This window comes from Rhinolophus sinicus, chromosome 13 (assembly GCF_057876585.1).
Source record: "Rhinolophus sinicus isolate RSI-liver-muscle chromosome 13, RSI-T2T, whole genome shotgun sequence".
Taxonomy (NCBI): Eukaryota; Metazoa; Chordata; class Mammalia; order Chiroptera; family Rhinolophidae; genus Rhinolophus; species Rhinolophus sinicus.
In genome coordinates this window covers 18,597,406-18,610,162 of record NC_142513.1, presented here as the reverse complement: position 1 = coordinate 18,610,162, position 12,757 = coordinate 18,597,406, and the positions used below count along the sequence as shown (strand labels likewise).

General features: G+C 43.3%; 1 protein-coding gene across 7 annotated transcripts in view; it reads right to left on the bottom strand.

Annotated features, from left to right (window-relative positions):
- Positions 1-12,757, bottom strand: part of MROH8 (maestro heat like repeat family member 8) — a 46,198-nt gene that overhangs the window by 22,229 nt on the left and 11,212 nt on the right. For 5 of the 7 annotated variants that reach the window (XM_088789137.1, XM_088789141.1, XM_088789139.1 and 2 more), the window contains 6 exons: positions 8,320-8,399; positions 7,458-7,602; positions 6,464-6,559; positions 4,257-4,361; positions 3,208-3,343; positions 934-1,049 (listed from right to left, as the gene is read on the bottom strand). In XM_088789137.1, coding sequence (XP_088645263.1) covers positions 934-1,049; positions 3,208-3,343; positions 4,257-4,361; positions 6,464-6,559; positions 7,458-7,602; positions 8,320-8,399 — 678 coding nt within the window. The remainder of the gene's footprint in view (positions 1-933; positions 1,050-3,207; positions 3,344-4,256; positions 4,362-6,463; positions 6,560-7,457; positions 7,603-8,319; positions 8,400-12,757) is intronic. The other 2 variants (XM_088789138.1, XM_088789142.1) reach the window with 2 other exon arrangements.

Below are 12,757 nucleotides of genomic sequence, written 5' to 3'. Positions count from 1 at the left end.
ACTATCAAGATATATCGTATGATAGAGCCCTGAACAAGAAATTCCAAGTTAACAATCAGAAGCATACAAATATGTCTAAGTTTTACTTCAGTCTTGTTTACAAAAATGAAAAACTGGAAGCAACCCAAGTGTCATGGCCATTTACAGCTCTGAGTTTTAGAAAGAAGCTTTATTACTGAAATCCTCAGAAAGAGTCACACTTTTATAGAAATAGAACTAGAGGAAAGACCCCAGTGCTACAGAGCTGACAGGGTCCCAGGCACAGCTAAAATACCTTATCTGGAGACAATCTATTAAATGAATGTGTCTTCTGCTTTTCATGGCACTTGGCAGTGTATAAAGTCTTTCACATGACTGTAACAGGTATGATTGCCTGGGCTTTGGGGAAAGCACTAAGCAAAGCATTTTCCATATAAGCATCTCATTTAATCCTTACAGCAATTGAGTTATCCCAATTTTTACAGATCCCCTTTGTACAGATGAGGAAACTGATGCACAGAGACTTTAAATTACCTGATACCTTTGGCCCTACATGAATAATAAGATCTGTAGGTTTTCTTTTTCCCCCTATCCCCTAACATAGTGCCTGGGATGTAGTAGATGATTAAATATTAGGTGAATAATTAATAAATACATTAATTAAAGTGTATGGCTTGTTGGATCAACTACATTCTCTTGCAGCTCCTTTTTATGACAAGGGTTTACCTTTGCAAGAGGCTGGCTAGGGTTAGGAGGACGATCAGTAGAAGCAGAGCTTGTCTGCAGAGATATTCAAACAGTGACATTGGCCCATGTAAGAAACTACTGGAACTTTCCCCAAAGTGTTTTTACCATTTTACATTCCCATGAACAGACATATGAGACTTTTGGTGTTTGCCATCCTCTCCAACATTTCAAGTTGTCTGTCATTATAATTTTTGCCATTCTGATTACCTGGGCAATTTTGAAAGGACAACTGTAGAACTGTTTAATATTGTAGAGTTCTAGTTCTCGACAGGTTTTCATTGCTCTTCTCCAACTTTGGTGATTTTTCTTGTCCTGAGTGATATCTGAGAAGAAAATATGAAATATTGATACTTCCTGGCTTATTCCTGCTTGATTTTGCAAGTCTGATTGATCTCCGGGTTAAAGTGAATCCAAGAGCTCACTCTTGTCTTTTTCACTTGAATAAAAATGCCTGGGGGCAGGAGTTATGTGTTAATCTGAAGGCTGATTTGTTTCCCCTCTGTTGTAGTACAATAAATAAGAAGGGCTGAAAGAAAAAAAGCTTTTTGTAAGAGTAGAGCTTTTGAGTGATCTGGGAGTACAACCAACAATGCTATACCATTCCCCATCGGTGAGGACTTTTGAGGGGTCTCCCTATGAAGCTTAGGTCCCCACACACACAAAAAAAACACTGCACAATTTTGTACTGTGTCTGATAATTCTGATCAGAACTCTTGATGTGTCTAGTTTTTCTGATTATTGAGTCTGCCAATACTCCCTCACAGTGCCTTGTTTTTCTCATGTTTTACTGGTTTGACTCGTGTTCACTAGAAATTTATGTATGGGAAGTCTTGGAGCACTTGGTTGAGTACATTGTCTCTCCAATGAGAAAATAAGCTCTTTGCGGGGGAGGGACCTTGTCTGTCTTGTTTGCCAATGTACCCCTAGAACAATAAGTGCTTCATAAATATTTGTTGTAGGAATCATCAGTTGTATTTCCTTGGCTGTAAGTCTTGGGAGATGTTCCTCAGACTCAGAGCAGCCCAGAGATGAGATTGCTACTTTGGGAAGCACAAAGCTTCCTTATCTTTGGGATGAGCAAGCCCAGGAAACTACTTGGTGGGGATAGAGTAGGCTGAGACTTAAGCACTGGAGGGGATACTGGGTTAGGTATCTCCTAACACCTCTTCTAACTGTGGTGGTGGTGGTGTGTCACTGATTCATGCCTTGACCACAATGGCCCTCTATTTTTCAAACTCCTCAAGCTCATACCTGCAAAGGGCCCTTTCTTAGGCTGTTCCCTCTGCCTAGTATGTTCTTTTTACATCTTCACCTGCCTAATGTTCTTTATTATGTTCAGATTATCTTCAGAGAGGCTTTTTCTGAACACCACACTAGGCTTAATTCTTACTCATGGCCCCAGTAATTTCTCTTCACGGTAGTTATCTTTATATAGAATAAGTTACTTGTTGGTTCTTTGATTGTCTGACTCGCCCGCTAGACTATGAGGTGTGATAAAAAAATACAGTGCACTGTTTAAATAAAAAAAAAATTACAGTAAAAGACACATTGCCAATAATTCCCCTCGTTTTGAACACACTTAGCCCATCGTTCTTGCCACTTTCTGAAGCAGTTCTGGAAGTCCTCTTTCGTGAGTGTCTTTAGTTGCGCTGTCGTGGCTGCCTCGATGTCCTGAATTGATTTGAAATGTTTTCCTTTCATGGTCATTTTGACTTTGGGAAAGAGCCAGAAGTCGCACGGTGCCAGATCCGGTGAATAAGGTGGATGAGGACACACTGTAATGTTTTTATTTGACAGAAATTGCCGTATCCCAGAAGTGATGTGTGACATGGAGTATTATCATGATGGAGGATGATTTACGGCACACTTTAAAACACACCTTCTCTCAACTGTAGCTCACACCTGACTGACTGCACTGACCGAGTTGAAACTCGTCACACACTGTTAGTAAGGTTGGACGCACTGCTTCCCGTATTGAAGATCCCTGCCTTTCCATTGGCTGGCACGCAGCAGCAGCATTCATCGTATTTTTTGATCACAAGAGAAGAGAGTGTGTGTGGTATTTCTGAGCAACAAAGTAGGCTAGGTTGGCTGAAGCAAAGGACAAGTACAAGGTTTGGACCACTTGTGTTCGGGTTACTGTTGTAACCCAAATTAAGTGCTCAGTAAACATTTATGACAGAACTAAATGAATGAAGGCTCAAATGATGGCAGGAACCCCTTCCACTTCTGACCTAATCACTAGATACTCTAACTCTATGGCCATATAGACGGCTGACATGGATGGGTCTGATCCAGCGTTATGATTCTAATTATTAAATCAGTGTTGCTTCATCTCTGCCTACGGACTATGTAGCTTTCTCATTGTAAACTACCGTAAAAGTCTTGCTAGAGTGTGGGGAGTGAGGGCATAGGAAGACTGGTGCTTGCGTTGTGCTAGAGAATTTATTGAGGGCTTCACTGCCTTCAGCAGTGCCTTACACTTCAGCCTCAGGGTGATATGCAGCAGGTAGTGTGTGCCCTCTGCAGCCTCCTCGGCCACCTCTTTCAGGGGGTCCCCACACAGTAGTGCCATCAGAGCCACTAGATGTCCAAGTCTTTGGAATTGCAGTGGGAGCTAGTTAGGAAGAAAAAGAAAAATGCTATTAGAATACAGGAGCATTTGGTGCCTTAGATTTAAGCTGCTGAGAAGTGATTCCACTTCCGCTCCCTACTCTAGAGAACTACAAGAACCACATTCAGCCGTTGGAGCTCTTTAGGGTTAACATTTAACACGTGTAGATACAATATATCCAGCAAATGATATTAAATATGGCAAATTCTAACCTAAATAAGCAATCTGGAAAATGAAACAGTTTGTATCCAAAGATGGTCGTTCTAACACTGTTTTTTAAAGACCACATATTGAAAATAATTGCCCCATAGTAAGGAGAACTATGGTTCAGCCACTCCATGAAAATAACCATGAGATTTACCTGGGAAAGGGGAGAGATTCACAGATGAAAAAGAAATAGATCTAGAAAGAAGGATCTTTTTGGGGAATTGTTTTTTAGGAGTTATGGGAGAGGATTCAGAACTGAGAAATGAGAGTAAAAGATAGAAATGAGAGGATTTAAAAAGAGGTACCATAGAACCATTCTCTCTGAGATGCTGAGAGATATGTAAATTGATTGGCATACTTGCCTGCTGGACTTTATTATTTTAAATACAACACTGTGCAGCGACTAGGCCACTGTAGGCCCACAGATATTTTTAGGTTACATTTACTTAGTCATTCATTCAAAAAAATGCAGTATATTTCTACATCCCAGCTCTTGTGCTAAGCAATTGGGATGCAAGATTAATAAACAGTACTGGGCCTCAAGCTGCTCGAATCTGAGGAGAGGGGTAGATATGTGAATAATGCTAAATGCCATATATGACACAAGCACCAAGGAGTCACCAGTCTGGGAGTCATAAATAGGAGGGGAAATAGGCAGTAATAGGATGGCTTTGGATCCTTCTTCCTCTGCAACTGAAGGGCTGCTTACCTTCAAGTTGAGATATCTTGATAAGCACTTTAGAACTTGAGTCATGCTGGCTGCAGCCCGTTCCCGCTCATGGTCTTTGACTGACTGTAACCATGGGTCCATGTGCTATGGAAAATGAAGAGAGTCTAAATCAGGGGTGTCCAAACTTTTTTCAACGGTTTTCACCAAGGGCCAAATGCGGTAAAATACACAAACAGCCGGGCCACTCATTCGAAGTGAAGTACGTTTTGCCTCACCTGGTTTATTTAAGTAAACTAAATATATTTTTGGAATTTGCTGTGGGCCAATTAACAATGGATCGCGGGCCGCAGTTGGCCCGCTGGCTGCTGTTTGGACACCCCTGGTCTAAATGGTTTATCAGGAAGAGCGGGGATAACACCCTTATTCTGTGTGGAAGAAAATGTGGAGAGAGAAGTTCCACCTGTCACTACTATGTTTGACAGTATTTTCCTAAGCGCTAAACCAGTTTTGGTTGGAAATGAAAGTGGTGGAATGACAAGGCACAAAGACACAGGGGATCAGATGGTCCACATTCCACAAGGGCTCATTTTTGAGACTTAGTTTCCCTTCCTCCCACTTTCTTCAATTATTTATTCTGTTCTTCTGCATGTTTTTAACTTCCTGAAACCTGCTTTGGAAAGAAAGAAAATTAATGACGTGCTAATAAAGAATGCCGAAGATGGGGAAATTGCATCTGCCTGCAACAGTCATAGAAGGATTCATGGAGAAGATAAAATACGTGAGTAGGAGTTTCACAAAGAAGGTGACATTTCAGGTAGAAGAAACGGCTTGAATGAAGCTGCCAAGGCAGGAAAGTACAAGGCACAACTGGATAAAGGGGAGAAACCCAATCTGGCTGGAGTGTTGAGGTACACATAGAAGAGAAAGGAGAAATAATATTAAGGTCAGTTGTGGTGTCCATCTGTACTCAGGCACAAATGATTAATAACAGTGTAAAGGGTTACCCCTTTCTGGGATGTCTGCATCTTAAAAAGGGGCAGGTGAGCGAGATGCTTGAACCACAGTGAATGCACTCCAATGAATAAATCCCTAATGATGGAATGGCATATGCTAGAACCCGAACAGGTGAGGGCAGGCAGGTATTAACAATCATTAAGGGGCAGCTGGATGGCTCAGTTGGTTAGAGTGCAAGCTGTTAACAACAAGGTTGCCGGTTCAACTCCTGCATGGGATGGTGGGCTGCACCCCCTGCAATTAAAGATTGAAAATGGTGACTGGACTTGAAGCTGAGCTGTTCCCTGGAGAAACACACTGTTCCCCAACATTCCCCAATAAAATTAAAAAACAACAACAAAAAAATAAAACAATTGTTAAATCTCACCTGGCAGGCAATTGTCTATTTTACTCATTCTTGAGGCTGACTCTGCTCTCTGGTCACTGATTGAAACCCTTGTATGGTAGTAAGCAATAATAATTTAAGGAATTAATTACAGCAACTATTTGTTTTGTGTGTGTGTACTTCCAGGACTTTTTTTTTTTTTTCCCCAAGTCAAGATGTTGTCCTTTCAATCTTAGTTGTGGAGGGTGCCATTCAGCTTCAAGTTGTTGTCCTTTCAGTCTTAGTTGTGGAGGGTGCAGCTCAGCTCCAGGTCCAGTTGCCGTTTCTAGTTGCAGGGGGTGCAGCCCACCATCCCTTGTGGGAGTCGAACCAGCAACCTTGTGGTTGAGAGGACGCACTTCAACCAACTGAGCCATCTGGGAGCTCAGTGGCAGCTCAGCTCAAGGTGCCATGTTCAATCTTAGTTGCAGGGGGCGGAGCCCACCATCCCTTGAGGGACTTGAGGAGTTGAACCGGCAACGTTGTGGTTGAGAGCCCAATGGCCCATGTGGGAATCGAACCGGCAGCCTTCGGAGTTAGGAGCATGGAGCTCCAACCGCCTGAGCCACCAGGCCGGCCCCATACAGCAACTATTTAAACCATTTATCGAAGGTCACTTATGCAATACAGTAATTATTATCTCAATTTAAAGTGAAGAAACGAGACTCTGAGATATCACATTTCTTGCTGAATTTATAACCAATGAATGAATGGCAGTCAGAATTTGAACCCAAGTCTGACTCAAAATGGATAGCTGATACTCTTTAACTATTATGCTATCTCTTAAAACTTAATCCTGCCACATTTTCTTCTTCCACTTTCACCAGTCAATAGGAAATTTCCCATTCTCTCCTGATATCCTGTTTACCGTAAAAATGGTGTCAAGATTTTCCAAATGTGGGTCTTTTACCACCAAACTCTGGAGCATCTCTGAGAACGCCTGAAACATCTGCCTGTAGAGACACTGAAAAGGCACAGGGTCAGTGATGCCACCTGTATGAAGTTCCCCAATACTGTCCACTGCTGAGGTTCTCCTCATTATCTTAGACTTTCCTCAGAGGTGCAGAACCAGTGTAAAGAACTGGCAGGCAGTTTGTGACCTGAGGTGAAACAACTTACATTCATATTACATGGACATCTCGACATTACTGGGAACACAGTTAACTGATTCTAACTAGTTTGGGGAATCAGTTAGGGCCACCGAGGCACTTTTGAAGTTTGACTTGTGACTCTGACATCTTGAAACAAAGGGGAACAAAGTCTCCTTTGGCAACTGCTTTACCAACCAGTTTACTAGGGGCAGAAAGAAATCAAGGCCTTCGCACTTCCTTTTCTCTCTGCTTGAAAGTTTCTTCTCCAGAGATATCCACACTCTCACTCTTCAACTGTCACTTCACCGGGAGAACTTTCCCTGAACACCCTATGTAAAACAGCCCTCATCCCTCCCAACCACAGTACTCTTTCTCCTCTTCTTTCCGTTCTATTTTTTTCCACAGACTTATTATCACCTGACATTCTATTTACCAGCGGTTTGTATCTCTGCACTACCTGGTAAGCTCCCCGTGGTATTTCTGTTGCCTATGACGATGCTTAGCACATGGTAACCCTAAATATCTGCTAAATATATGAACACTCCACCTTATTTTAAAGCCAAAAGCAAGGAAAGAAGGAATGAAGGGGAAAAAAAAAGACAACAAAATAAAGAGGGGAAAAAAAGCTATTTAATTTAACCCGTTTTATTCACCAGATTTGGTTTAAATAGTATTTGGCTACTTCCAAAAAATCAAATGCACTCTCAAAAGGCCAAGATCAACTAGCTCTGATCTTGGGATGGCAAGTTATTAAAGCAAAGTGTGAGTTACCTCTGAGTTGTAGGACCCACTGGGCATGATTTCCTGCAGATGGGTCAGAGTCTTTACCGAGGGCAGAGTGATCATACTTTTGATGATAAGACTGAACAAGTCAACTCGATCTTCAGAGCCAAACAGCAAATGGACATCTTGGTAACTAAGAAAAGACAGTTTGGGAATAGTAAGCTGGGAGGAGTTCGATTTGACATTGATAAGCAGGGATCAGAGTAACCAGAAGGGAAAGGGTAGACTCTTGGGTGTATGATTCTGATGAAAGCCAGTCTGTTTAGATAACACCTCACAAAAGGTTAGAGGAAGAGTTCCAGCCTCCATTCTTTCCCCTTTCCCTCCCCACATCCCAAGGTCATTGCAGTGACATCTTTTCAGGCTTTCTCCTAGTTCAACCACGGAGAGAAGCTTGCTACAGTCTAATATAGTAAACCACGATTTTCTGAAGTGTGTTCTGGTGAACGTTTGTTAGTGTGGGTTAAACCAAGTTAAAGAACTTTTTAACTGTAGGACTCCTTGGGACTTTTAATCAGTTAATGTGTGGTATAAATCTCTAAGAAAGGTTAACCAGCAGGCAGCCCTTCCAAGTTTCTCGGACTGTGGAATTCTACTGTTATGAAGCATATATGGGAGTAACTTCCCACTGAATACTCAACAAAACTGAACTCCCAAGAGTTCCAATAAGGTCTTTCAGATACGGATGGTAGCATACATGAAATCAAAGTTCTTACACAAAAACATGGACTTGGCTTCCCCTTCTCTAAATAGTTTTGAGAAGTTAAAATTATAGAACATGTCAGTTGGCTCTGGTATTGGCCCTCAATGAGGAACCAGGGCATGTGTGCAAGGGGCATGTGGGTGTCACCTGAGGTCAGCGATCGTGACAAAGACCTCCTGGAGCACAGGGCTGAAGAGAGAATGCTGGGGCTCCTCTCGGACCAGCATCTGCAATGAGAAAGAACTCTGGAGAGTCGCGAATGTGCCAAGTCATTAGGCCACACAATCAGGAAGAACAATGGCAGGTCCTTCAGTGGGCTGGGCTCCTTGGTTCCACAGGACAGGAAGCAGGACGGGAGCCAGGCTAGGAGTTTCTTCTCTGGGGCCAGACCCTGAGACCTGACTCTGCCTCTTACTAGCTGTTTGAGCTGATGCAAGTTAGTTAACCTCCCTGTACCTGTTTCCTCATATGTAAAATGAGGTAACAGTGCCACTCACCTTCATGGGGTGGCTGTGAGTACTAAATGAGCTAATTCTTTTTTTTTTTTTTTTTTAATAAATTTTATTGGGGAACAGTGTGTTTCTCCAGGGCCCATCAGCTCCAGGTCGTTGTCCTTCAATCTAGTTGTGGAGGGCGCAGCTCAGCTCCAAATCCAGTCGCCGTTTTCAATCTTTAGTTGCAGGGGGCACAGCCCACCATCCCATGTGGGAATTGAAAGGCAACCTTGTTAAGAGCGCGCGCTCTAACCAACTGAGCCATCCGGCCGCCCCTCCAGAAGCTCAGTGGCAGCTCGTTGTCTTCAATCCAGTTGTGAAGGCCGCAGCTCACTGGGCCATGTGGGAATCGAACCGGCAAACCTGTTGCTCAGAGCTGGCGTAAATGAGCTAATTCTTAATACCTAGCAGCCCTCAATAACTTAGGTAGCCTCTGTTACTCATTATTTTTATTATTAGTGATTATTTCCAGTTTAGGCGTCTGAACTCCTGTTTCTACATTATTCTAAGTTCTTGTCCTAGAAAAGGAATAACTTTCCAACTTCCTGATTGGCAGAGGAAAAAGCCGCCTTGTTCTGCTGGAAAAATCTGCAGAGTGATAGAGACAAAAAAACAGGGGCTTTGGAGCTGGATAGCACCTGAGAGTGAGAAGTGGCTCTGCCACTCACTGTGTCACACTGAATGCATTACCTCCCCTACGCCTGAGTTTCCTTGTCTGTGTGGAGATGAGAATATATCTCAGGAGTTGATGTAAAGAGCAATCAATGTAAAATGGTTGTAGTGTAAACCTTATTGGACTGACTACCCAGCCTTTCTGGAAACTGCTCCTAGCCCATAGGAAAGGGCATCTCGCAGTCATGTTTCTGCTAAGTCATTCTAGAATGTCCCACTAACCACAACTCATCTGTCTAGGAGTAGACACCAAGGTCAATTAGATTCTGCTTCTCAGGAATCTGGAATTGAGACAAAGAGCTTTAATCTCAGTCTGGCTGATCTACCAAAAGGAGAAAATTTCAAGTAGTGTGGGAGCACTGGGCCCTGTGGACAAAGTAACAGAAATTTTGGGAAGAGAAGGGGAGAAGGGGAGGAGGGAGAAAAGAGAGAGAAAAATGGAAATGCATACAAAGGAGCAAAGATAAAAGATGGAAAGTTCTCTCTGAGTATGTGAAAGGTTTTTTTTGTTTTGTTTTGTTTTTGTTGTTGTTGTTTCCTGGTTTCATTCCCTTCCTGGAGCAGGCTGCCTTCCCTTCCTGTCACAGGACTCTGGGAACATTCAATTATCCTAAGAACAAATCTCCCCGTTTGTGTTTCAGCTACTCTAGTGGAGTTCTCTTACCTGCCACCAAAATACCTCACTAGGAACTTAGGCAGTGCCCAGGAGGCAGTAAATATTACTGAGTTCACATTGTTGCCCCTTTCTGAGTTTTCACTTTCCAACTCTGGTCTGATCTTTTTTTTTTTTAATTAAAATTTATTGGGGTGACAATTGTTAGTCAAGTTACATAGATTTCAGGTGTACAATTCTGTATTACATCATCTATATCTCACATTGTGTATTCACCACCCAGAGTCAGTTCTCCTTCCATCATCATGTATTTGACCCCATTTTCCCTCATCTAGAGCCTCCCTTCTTTATCTGGTCAGATCTTGCTGGTGGCCTGCTGCTCTTCTTCTTTATTCCCTTAAGGAACTTAGTTATTTTTATGGCTTTATAATCTGGAAGGGACAAAGCATAAGGCTCTGCCTTCCGCCTCCCAGGGCGCTACTCACCCAAATCTAGTTTTCTGCTGGGCATCACCACTAAGATCACAGCGATAGCCTGGCATTTAGTGTTAAAAAGTGAATTCATTATTTACCTCCCTTCTCAGTCTTCAATTGTTGTCAATGGTTCCCTTTCCCCGGGCTCACAAAAAAGATTTATGACTTTTTTCTCCTTTATTTACTTCCCACATCCAATCAATCCCAGCAATAGCCATTCCCTGCTCTGCAGTTTCTGACTCTCCATCTCTGCAGCCACACACCTTACAGGTGCATGAAGGCTAAACCACCAGGCCTGCACTCCCTGCTGACTTCAATCTACTTGACCGCTTCTGCCAGAATAACCTTCTTTTCTTTTTTTTTAAAGAAAACCAGGTCTGAAAGGCTTATTATTTGTTCACAATTATGCTAACCACCATGGGGAATTCAGAAGTGAGAGGCTTTTTTTTTTTTAAATTTTAATTTTTTTACAGGAATTTATTGGGGAACAGTGTACTTCCAGGACTTTTTCCAAGTCAAGTTGTTGTCTTTTCAATCTTGGTTGTGGAGGGCGCAGCTCAGCTCCAGCTCCAGTTGCCGTTGCTAGTTGCAGGGGGCGCAGCCCACCATCCCTTGAGGGAATCAAACCGGCAACCTTGTGGTTGAAAGCCTGTGTTCCAATCAACTGAGCCATCCGGCCGCTCGGCAGAAGCTCAGCTCAAGGTGCCGTGTTCAATCTTAGTTGCACGGGGTGGAGCCCACCATCCCTTGCGGGAGTCGAGGAATCAAACCGGCAACCTTGTGGTTGAGAGCCCACTGGCCCATGTGGGAATCGAACCAGCAGCCTTCGGCATTAGGAGCACGGAGCTCCAACCACTTGAGCCACCAAGCCAGCCCGAGAGGGTATTTTTTTATTTGCAAAGTATTTGTGTAGCAGGAACCATGTGGGGTACCTCCCTAGATCACAGCAATCACCCCTTCTCTGGGAACTGCCTCTAATACACAGAGAGGTATGTCCAGAAGACCTGTTATTACCATCTGATGCTGCTCCAAGATACACCTGATTAATGCAGGAATGGAGAACAGACCCCTTTGGGCCAATCAGATTCTCTCTCCCAGAATCTGGAATTTTAGTGATAGACACAGACTGGGTGCTGCTAGAGGTTTGCTCTTGCCTTTGAGACCTCCGGAGCTGTCCTGGAACTTGCTCTTATGTAGGCTTCACTGTTAAACCTCTTCCTTATATTCTAAGAGAGCTATTCCAGCATCCTTTTTGTTTTTAACTTAAGTGAGCCACAGTTGATTTCTGTTGCTTGCCCCAAGAAGAATCTTAGCCAGTCTTAACAAAACGAGACATTCTGTCTCAAAGATCTTAATGAAAACCAGAACGATACTACTACCTCCATTTTGCGGGCAGAGCTAGAGGTTTACCAAAGCTAAGTGATTTGGCTAAGCTCACACAGGTCACGTTGGTTCCTAAAATAGCTCCCTTTCCTCTTCACCCTTCTGCTTCAGGGAGCTCAAACTCTCACTAGGACAACGGGACAGTCTTTTCTACATTAGGTCAGTCCCCTGTGAAACGTCCTCGGCACTCCTTCCGCATTTATTAATATTATCCACACCACTGAAGTCTTCCTGAAACATCATTCTCATCTGCTTCCTGCCTCGGTGCTCAAGTTGTATATCCTCACAGTGCGTCCTCAATGCTGAGTACACTCCAACTATTTACGAAACGACATAGTAGCAGGGTTTTGTGTAAGACCCCAGAGGCAGAATTAGGGTGGAGTCCCAGGCTAGCAGAGGAGAACTGAGGCACTAAGGACAAGTCTGGCTACATTAAAATTCTATTACAGTAGGACTTGATGCCTGTGTCTGCTGTTGGGTATCTAAAAACCATCCCACTGGCCCTTCTGCCATATTGCAGGATGCAGAACCCTGGCCCTGGCATAGACAGGCAGTAATGTACTACCCAGGGCCCCTACTCACTGGTCCCTTCTCTCAACACTATCCATCACATTCTTTGAGGCTTAGGGAGATCTATCTGAGTTCATTTCACCCCAATCTTATCATTACCAATCCCAGTTGCCACTGCATTTGTTTTTTCTTTTCAAGTTCTCAACAGACTTTTGGTAGCTCTTTTGTTTTAATTTTTAAATTTTTTTATTGGGGAGTTTTGGGTAACTGTGTTTTTCCAGGGCCCATCAGCTCCAAGTCAAGTTGTTATCCTTCAATCTAGTTGCGGAGGGCGCAGCTCACTGGCCCATGTGGGAATCAAACTGGCAACCGTGTTATTCAGAGCTCGCGCTCTCACCAACTGAGCCATCTGGCCACTCTTTTGGTAGCTTTTTTCATTT